Genomic DNA, 10147 nt, shown 5'->3' on the forward strand with positions numbered 1-10147 from the left:
CTCTTGAGGCAGGAGCCCAGGCAATGCTGAAGAAAGGAGAGAGAAATGAACACAGAAGCAGGCTGAGGTCAGAGGCCGGAGGCCAGGGTGTGGAGCAAGAGTAACCATGGGATGGGCTGGGCAGAGGAGAAAGCAGCTACTGAGGCAGAATAAAGGAGATGCCTAATCTGAGTAATGGATGATGGCTAGACAGAACCTGAGAACCAGAGAGTAGAGAGTGAGTGGGAGGGCATCAGTGTGCCCTAGAGGGGCTTCCTTCCAAAGTTTTGTGGCTCTTTCACTTAGGCAGGCTTCAGTGGTCTCAAAGATCCTTGAAACTGTACTCTTGCCAATTCCTTTTGTTTAGTCACATGCACGTGTATTTTGAAATTGCAATCCTAGTGTATATACCTTTTCATGGAGTATCTTCAACATTTTCCATGTCACAAGTCTTCATAATGATGCCTTTTAGTGGCTGCCAAATATTCCAATTTTGCCCATAGACCAGAAAGCATATCCCTGTGTATTAACTTTTTGCTTCCTTGACTTATTTCCTTATAATAAATTGCTAGGTGTGGGATTACTGAGCCAGAGGGTATGCAATTGGGATTTAACAACCAGAAATAGGTTTTATGCTTTCTAGGAAAAGAAATGAGCTGCAGTTCTTCCCGTCTCCTGCCTCTTCTGGAACTGATGAGGGGACCCTATAGAGCTGTGTGGTCCAATATGAGAGCCATTATCCCCATGTGGCTGTTTAAACTTAATTTTAATCAACTGAGTAAAATTAAATAAAATTCAAAATTCAGTTCCTCGGTTGCACTAGCCATATTTTGAATGCTCAGTCGCTTCATGTGCCTAGTGGCTACTGTATTAGAAAGCATAGATACAGAAAATTTCCATCATTGTAGAAAATTTATTGGATAGTGCTGCTCTAGAGTTTCTCTAAGAGGTCATGGTTGGCATCTTGGGTGGGAGTTATTTGTGATGTGGGACTTTCCTGTGCATTGAGAGGCTGTTTAGCATTTCTGGCCCATATCCACTAAATGCCAGTAGTGCTCTCCCTTGAATAAATCTAACAGCTAAAACCTGCCCCATGTTTTCAAATGCTCCATCAAGGAACAAAATCATCCCCATTCAAGACCCACTGAGCTTTTAGCTTAGAAGAAAGAATCTCCTGCCTTTGTGGGGACGGCTTCAGGCTGCCTCTGCCTGAAGAGAGGGAAGCTTAGAAAGATGGCTTAACAAGATAGCCCTGGCTCAGAGCCTAACTCTGTACTCCATTTCTCTAACTCTGTACTCCATTTCCCTTTTCCTGCCTTCTCCTGCTGGTCTGTTTCCTCCTTTGGGGGAATGGCAGGAACAAGACCCTGCAGATGGAAAAGATCAAGACCCGTTTGAAGGCTGAGTTTGAGGCCCTTGAATCAGAGGAGAGGCACCTGAAGGAATACAAGCAGGAGATGGACCTCCTGCTACAGGAGAAAATGGCCCATGTGGAGGAACTCCGACTGATCCACGCTGATATCAATGTGGTATGTGGCTGGCTGCCTGAAGCCTATTTCTGGGCCCTTTGAGGAGGAATAGGCAGTGGTGAGTGCTGTGGACTCTCCTTGAGATATGGCTGTGGCCGATTTGGGGGAGTAGCATCAGGCTATGGTAGGCTGAGAGTGGAAGACAGGAGTCTGAGATCCAGCCCTGGCTCTGTCACTGATCGACTGTATATCACTGGACAAGTTCCTTCTTCTCTCGGGGCCTCATTTTCCTTTTCTGTACCATGAGAGGAATTCAGTCACCTCTGAGGTCTCACTCAGCACTGATGTGCTCTCATTCTGGGAGTCTAGAAGTTGAGAGCTAGCCTTGGGGAAAAGCAGAGCAGGCAGGTGCCTTGGGATCTAACTTAAATTTAGGGCTCCAAAGCTTCCAACTAAGCCAAACAAACCATCTCTGCCAGCCTACCCAACTGGGGCTCCCTCATTACAGTCTCTCTTTTGGAGACCCTTGGAATGTGGGGAATGAACTGCCTGCTATGGTGATAAGCCCCCCACTTTATAGAGTTATTAAAGCAGAGTCTGAATGATCACCTGTCTGGGCTGCAGTATTGGTGATTCCTTCACCAGGAGGGAGGTTGGAGGTGCTGACCTGTAAGGCCCTTTCCAACCCTTAGAGCCTATGATAATGAGAATTTTTTTTTTAAATCACGTTTGAAGGAGCTAAGTTTCTATTCTTGGGAGACTCATTTCTGTGGCAATATCTACTTCCTGTTATTGCCAGGCCTAGGGTCTTAAAGGAAATATGAATGCAATTTGGACAGTAGTTACCTGGGATTGTCTGTGTCACAAGATCACAGGATATCAGGGTCTCATGAGGAGTTGGCAGTTCTGCTGCCAGCTAACCAAGGATAGAGAAATAAACAAGGTATTAGTCACAGAGGGGCTGAAAATCTGGGCCAGTGGATCTCCAACTTGAACATGCCTCCTGAGTCACCTAGAGGGCCTGTTAAAACACAGATTGTTGGACTTCACCGCAGAATTTCTGATTGCTTATATCTGGGGTGGTGCCTGAGAATTTACATTCCTAATGAGTTCCCAGTTGACGCTGATGCTGCTGATCTGGTAACTGCATTTTGGGAACCACTGATCTAGGAGAAAAGCCACTGGTCTGGGAGGCAGAAGCCCTGAGTCTTTATGTAGTCTTTGCTCCTAGGAAGCATTTCTCTGAGGAAGTTACTTCTCTCTGAGTCTCAATTCTCTGATCTGTAAAATGGTGGTGGGGTGCACTACATGAACTCTAAGGGCCATTCCAGCTCTAAGATGCTATATTTGAATAATAACTACCACTAATTGAGCCTTTACTCTGTGTTAGCCCCTGTACTGAGCGCTTATATGAATTCAATCGTTGAATCTTCACCAAGATTATATGAGGTAGGTATGAATGTTACCACCATTATACAGATGAAAAAACTGAGGCTTGACAAGAGTCACATAGAATACATAGTGGGTTGAGGACTTGATCACAGATTGGTTTGGCTCTGGAGCCTGTGCTATTATCCACTCAGCTGTACAGCCTCGCTGAGAATCTTGGAGTCTTTTCTCTGTGCTTGCCTCACTCTGTGTTCCAGATGGAAAACACCATCAAACAGTCTGAGAATGACCTAAACAAGCTGCTAGAGTCTACCCGGCGGCTACATGATGAGTATAAGCCGCTGAAGGAACATGTGGATGCCCTGCGCATGACTCTGGGCCTGCAGAGGCTCCCTGACCTATGTGAAGAGGAGGAGAAGCTCTCCTTGGAGTAAGCTGCCTGCCTCCTGTCCCTGCAACATACACCACAGACACACACACACACACACCACACACACACACACATGTATATACACACACGTATATATACACACATAAAGCCTGGTCTGAAAGTCAGGGTACCCAGTCCTAGCCCCAGGCCTGTCAGTGGCCGACTCATTGCATGACCTTGGGTAAGTCTCTGTGTTGGGCTGTTAGATGATTAGACTAGAATTACTAGATGGCTTTTAAAGTTCCTTGTGCAATTTTGACAATACAAGACTATGTCTATGACTCTTTGTGTGTGTATGTGTCTGTGACTCTTAAGAGGTCACTTTCCAAGTCAAGGTCTAGAAGGGGTGTCCAGAAACCTTGAACACACAGAAGGGTGAGCTTTCATGGCCTCCAGGGGCTAGCCTGGAACTTTATCTTAAGACCCAGAGTTAAGAACTAGGCTTACTTTACAGAGACACAGAGCTCATTTCAGTAGAAGGAATACAAGGGAACATACTTCCTTAAGGTAGAGCAGGCTGCCTGTGGAAGTGGTGAGCTTCTTATTCCTAGAGGTATGCCAGCAGAGGCCTGAGAACACTTAATAGGAATACTGCAAAGGAACATGGGATGGAGGGCAGACAAATGCCCTTTGAGGACTTGGCTAGCTTTGGGATTCTTTAAATTTTTCTGGGCCTGTCAGAGCCAAGGAGCAGGAGGAGTACCCTTCCCACACACAGTGGGCCTGGTACCCAGGGAAAAGAGCCTTGGGCTGGAGAGGGTGCAGGAACTTCCTACAGTGAGCCACAGCCTAACCCCCTTCGTTCTGTAGCATGGAGTCCTTAAGAGGGGCAAGGTTCTCCTTGCTTTCAGAATGATCCAGCTAATGTCTCTCATCTCCAAAGTTACTTTGAGAAGCAGAAAGCAGAGTGGCAGACGGAGCCTCAGGAGCCCCCAATCCCTGAATCCTTGGCCGCCGCAGCCGCTGCCGCCCAAAACTCCAAGTGGCTAGGAAGCAGGACACTCGGCAGACAGCCACCTTCAGGCAGCAGCCCCCACCTATGAAGGTGAGTGAGCTGGGTATGGACTGTGGAGGAAGCAAGGTATCCTCAAGCCGCCCCATGGAAGGTTGGGTCTGGGGCTTTGGCCTTACTTATTTGGGGTCTTCCTAAAACAGCCTTCGCTTGGGACACAGAGGAGGGGTGTGGTGTATGTGTGCTATAGTAGAGCCACTGGTCTTGTTGCCTCATATTCCCAGAGAGGTTAGAATGCAGGGAGATTGGCAGGCTCTGCTAAAGTATAATTTTCAGAAAGTTAGAAACGTGACTCGGACAAATATATAGTGAATGTGTGTCATTAACAAGGGAGCCAGCAGCATCACAAAGCTGGTTCCAGAAGCATTAGAGGAACGGATAATTATATAGTCAAGAAAAGAAAGGAATGCCAAAATAAGTTTGCAATGTTAAATCCAGAACTGGTTAATGTCCTACAGGAAAATAATGTCCTACAGGTTAATGTCCTACAGGAAAATAAAACTGTAATCTTTAGGATTACCTTTTCTTTGTAACAAAATAATTTGCATCTCTACTGGGCAAAAGCCATTTGTGCCTTATCAACATTAAGTCACAGCATCTGGGCCCTGATCAATAGTAAATAGTCAAATAGTATACTATTTAATGGAAAAGTATTTATAGCCAGTGGAACAGAATAGAGAGCCCAGAAATAAACCCACTCACCTACGTTCAATTAATCTTCGACAAAGGAGGCAAGAATATACAGTGGAGACAAGAAAGTCTCTTCAGCAAGTGGTATTGGGAAAGCTGGACAGCTGCATGTAAATCAATGAAGTTAGAACACTCCCTCACACCATACTCAAAAGTAAGCTCAAAACAGCTTAAAGACTTAAATGTAAGACATGATACCATACAACTCCTAGAAGAGAACACAGGCAAAACATTCTCTGACATAAATTGTACCAGTGTTTTCTTAGGTCAGTCTCCCAAGGCAATAGAAATAAAAGCAAAAGTAAACAAATGGGACTTATTCAAATTTATAAGCTTTTGCACAGCAAAGGAAACCATAAACAAAAATGAAAAGCCAGCCTAAGGAATGGGAGGAAATATTTGCAAATGATGCGACCAACAGGGACTTAGTTCCCAAAATATAAACACAGCTCATACAACTCAATAACACAAAAACAAACAATCCCATCAAAGAATGGGCAGAGGACCTCAATAGACATTTCTCCAAAGAAGACATACAGATGGCCAATAGGCACATGAACAGATGCTCAGCATCACTAATTGTTGGAGAAATGCAAATCAAAACTACAATGAGGTATCACCTCACACCGGTCAGAATGGCCATCATTAAAAATTCTACAAATAACAAATGCTGGAGAGGGTGTGGAGAAAAGGGAACCCTCCTACACTGTTGGCAGGAATGTAAATTGGTGCAGCCACTACGGAGAACAGTATGGAAGTTACCATATGATCCTGCAATCCCACTCCTAGGCACATATCCAAGGGAAAACTCTAATTCAAAAAGGTACATGCACCCCAATGTTCATAGCAGTACTATTTACAATAGCCAAGACATGGAAGCAACCTAAATGTCCATCGACAGATGAACGGATAAAGATGATGTGGTACATATATACAATGGAATACTACTCAGCCATTAAAAAGAATGAAATAATGCCATTTGCAGCAACATGCATGGACCTAGAGATTATCATACTAAGTGAAGTAAGTCAGACCGAGAAAGACAAATACCATATGATATCATTTATATGTGAAATATAAAATATGATACAAATGAACTTATTTACAAAACAGAAACAGACTCACAGACATAGAAAACAAACTTATGGTTACCAAAGGGGAAGGGGGTGGGACAGGGGTAAATTAGGCTTTTGGGATTAGCAGATACAGACTACTATGTATAAAATAGATAAACAACAGGGTCCTACTGTATAGCACAGGGAACTATTTTCAATATCCTGTAATAAACCATAACAGAAAAGAATATCTATCTATCTATCTATCTATCTATCTATCTATCTATCATCTATATCATTTTGCTGTATACCAGAAGCTAACACAACATTTTAAATCAACTATACTTCAATTTTTTAAATAAGTAGTAAATAGTCAAACAAAGAGACATTCTCCTAGGGCAAGGGTCAGCAAACCAGAACCCATAGGCCAAGTGTGACCTGCTCCCTGTTTTTGTAAATAAAGTTTTATTGGCCCCCACACATGCCTGCTTGTTTATGTATTGTCTATAGCTTCTTTTATGTAAGGCAGTTAGAGCTGAGTAGTTGCAACTAAAATCATATGACCTGAAAAGAAAGTCCAAAATATTTACTATCTTGGCCTTTACAGAAAAAGTTTATTGATACCTGTCCTAGAGAATTAAATAATCCTTGAGTGAGTGAGCCTGTTAGACCATGCTCCAGTATAATGCTTAATGAATATGCAATTCACATTTTGCCTTATTGCCAAATTTTGGATATTTTTCCTCAGTACCCCTCTTTGACTCTCACTTCCCTTATATCCTTTGCATCCCTTACATCCAGCACAGATCTTGCTACTTGGGACTCACTGCTTGGGTCTTGCTCCTTCCTGTTGGGAAATCGCAATTGCTTGTGGGGGCCCCTGGGAAAGATGAGCCATGGCCTAGAAGAATCTGACCACTAACTTGCTTTGTCTTGTGCCCCCCACCAGGCCTGCTTGTCATGTCACCAACAAATTCACCGGAATGCACCTATATGCCCTCTGTGCAAAGCCAAGAGTCGGTCCAGGAACCCCAAAAAGCCAAAACGGAAGCAGGATGAATGAAAAGAGGGAGAACACTTAGAGCTCTGCTGCTCATAACCCCTCCCCTTGGCCAGAGTGATTGATGTCTCCATGTGAAACAACCCTTCCCCACCTCTACAAAGTCTCCTATTTAATGTGATGGAAGCACAACCCCTCTCTCACTTTGCTCTTATTTCTTTTTGCTCTTGGAGTTTCTGGTTAGGAAGAGATGTGGTTCAGGTGCTAATGACAGTTGTGTCTAAAGATCCCTTCTCTCTCACCCACATTTCAACCCCTGCCCTTGTTTGGAGCTAAGGGAAGGGCGGAAGTCCCAGATGTGATTCTCTGTCTCTTGTGCCTGAGGCCTGGGGCCTAAGGCCTGAGGGCCTGGGGAGACCCATATCTTGTTTCAGGTGAAGGCTCCAGTGTGCCCCCTCCCTGTACCTTTGCCTTAGGCTCTGAAGGGACAACAAGTCTTCTTGCTGGACTTTTCAATAGGCTTGTGCATTTATCTGCCCCACCCGCAACCTCATCTCATCCTCAAGGCCCGGAGGTAGCTTGGACAAGCTCTCCTTTTTCATATTCATTTGGGAAGGCCTGGCTGTTATTATTGAGCTCACCACCCCACCACCTGGCAGTTTCCCAGATATATTAAGTTCTCAGGTACCAGGCTATGTGTCTGGGGATCCTAAAATCTGTGGGCTTTTCTCCATAATAAACCCTAGCTTTTGAAAATCAGTAGCAGATGTTCCCCACAGTGAAATCAGGGAGCCAGACCCACTCCACAAGTCCTGCCTAACTCGTTGCCTAGTCCATTGGTCTGAGGGTTCTGCTATCGGGGCTGCCTTAGGCTGGAGAGGCCCCAGGCTGACATTTGTGTCGACTTTTGTTCAAAACCATTACTCTGGCACTTACTCAAATGGTATATCTTAGAGGTCAGAGTAGTGGGTTGAGATTCAAGTGAATGCCAATCACTTTACACATGCAGGTAGGTGGGATTTCTACTCCAGTCTCTCTTCTCTAAGGCAGCCTCAGCTCAGGCCAGCTTTTGGCCACCCCTTTTTCTGTGGATTGTGTAGGTGGATTTCCCTCTCAAAAGAAAAGGCACCAGGCTCCCCAAGCCCTACAGCTCTTCCCTCCTCCAAAGCCACATCTCTAGTCAAGTCACTCTCAACTTAAGGTACAGGGATTGGGGCTGGCTGACTGAAAAAGTGTTAGCTCCTGGCTGGGGGAGGGGGGATATTTTCCTTCCTTTCTTAGCTGTAGTTTTAAGTTTGCCACAGCGTCTGTGTGGTTCATAATATATAAAAGGTTCCTCTTCTCTTTGAAAGTAAGAGCGTTATGTCTGTACAAATCCTTTTAAATAAACATTTGTTCATTGGAGTAAATGCTGACTCAGTGCCTACAAGTACCAGGTAACAGAAAAGATGTAATGCCCTTTCCCCTTCTGGGTAGCTCTTCTTTACTCTTATTCACTCCACCCTACAAGTGAGAAAACCAGGCACACCACCGCATAATAATTTACCCTATTTTTATAATAATTTCCATGTACTCAGTGCCTACTCTGTGTCAAGTCTCTATGTAAGATGCTTTATATAGATGATTGTATTTGGTTTTCAAACAACCTTTCAAGCTAAGTATTCTTATTGCCATTTTCCAAAAATGTAAACTGAAACTCAGAGAAGTTAAATAACTTGTGGCAGAGTTAAACAGACAGATAGTAAGAGAAGTATCAGGATTTGAACACAGATTTGTCTGGTACCAGAGTCCATTTTTTTCCTACTTTTTCTCCATGATCACTTTTTAAGCTTTTCTCCCATTTGGGATGGCTTGATCACAGGAGTAGGTGAAATAACTCTGAACTAGAAATCAGGGACTAGGAATTCAGTGACTGATGCAGGAATGTAAAGGCCTGTTCCCCTATGAGGATACAATAGGGAACAACTCCAAAGGGTCATCCCAGCTTCAGAGCTCCCCATGGGTGGACTGTGGTTTCCGTTAAGACTGAGTTGCAGTTCAATAGCTCCCTCTGTCCAATCCTGCCTCCTTCTCTTCCCTTTTCTTCTACAAGTGTTGATCCCAAGGGCACCCTAATTAATATCCTGAACATTAAACTGTCCCAATGCTTTCCAGAAACACAACAGTTGACAGAAACTTCTCTGTGCTTCAGTGTCCTCATCTGGGAAAATAACAGTACCTACTTCTGGCACTGTTGTGAGCAATGCCAGGCATATAGTAAGCACTCAATGCCAGGCATGTAGTAAGTACTTCTACCCCTTGTGCTCTGGCACCAGGTAGATTGGATGAGCGGTCAAAAGAAACACTATTTGTCTTAGCTGACATTACTCTACCACCCCAGATTTTGTTCAGCTACAAGTCTGCTTTTAAGGTGGCCTAGACTCACTCTGGGCAAAGGGAGGACACTCAGCTGTGTAACTTGGAGTACACCTTAACCTGTATAGCTCTCAGCAGGTCCCCGTAAAGTATAGGAGAAGTGGTCATTGCTTTGCATCTTTGGCACACTGGAGGTCAGATCTGTCAATTCAGTTGCAGCACAACTAGCCAGGTCAGCTGTTTCCCAGGGAACCCTCTGAATGGGAAGGGAACAATCAAATGTTGAGTACCTATACCTGCCAGCCACTGGGTGGGGTGCTACCATCTCATTTAATTTTTCTGGTTCAGCTATCTGTTTGTGAAACAAACCCACCCAAAAACTTAGTGGCTTAAAACAGCCACCATTTGTTTGCTCGTGATTCTGCAATTTGAGCAGGACTTGCTGGGAATGGCTTATTTCTATTCCATGTGGTGTTGCCTCAGACAGCTTGGCTGGGGCTGAAGGACCCAAGATGTGTGCTCCCTCATATCTGATACCTCAGCTGTGGTGGCTGAAACAGCTGTGGGCTGGCTGGGCCTCCCACCTCCCTTTGTAGTATTTTACTCTCCAGGGCCTTTCTTTCTCCATTGGGCCTCTCTCTCCAAGTAGAATAGTGAGACATTTTTTTTTATGTGGCAGCAGTCTTCCCAGAGGGTGAAAACAAAAGCTGCAAGGCCTTTGTGGCATAAGACCAGATGTCATACAGCAAAACTGCTGCTGTACTCTAT

At 44.5% G+C, this 10147-nt stretch overlaps 1 protein-coding gene across 1 annotated transcript; it reads left to right on the forward strand.

The window, feature by feature from the left end:
* The first annotated feature begins 193 nt into the window (after nt 1-193).
* On the forward strand, nt 194-7257 carry LOC117310266 (zinc finger C4H2 domain-containing protein-like). Its single transcript, XM_033849409.2, is given in 5 exon segments — nt 194-1508; nt 3095-3267; nt 4151-4239; nt 4242-4312; nt 6974-7257. Coding segments are annotated over 5 exon segments (603 nt in total). The 5' UTR covers nt 194-1352; the 3' UTR covers nt 7088-7257.
* Nucleotides 7258-10147: the final 2890 nt, after the last annotated feature.

This window comes from Tursiops truncatus, chromosome X (genome assembly GCF_011762595.2).
Source record: "Tursiops truncatus isolate mTurTru1 chromosome X, mTurTru1.mat.Y, whole genome shotgun sequence".
NCBI lineage: Eukaryota > Metazoa > Chordata > Mammalia > Artiodactyla > Delphinidae > Tursiops > Tursiops truncatus.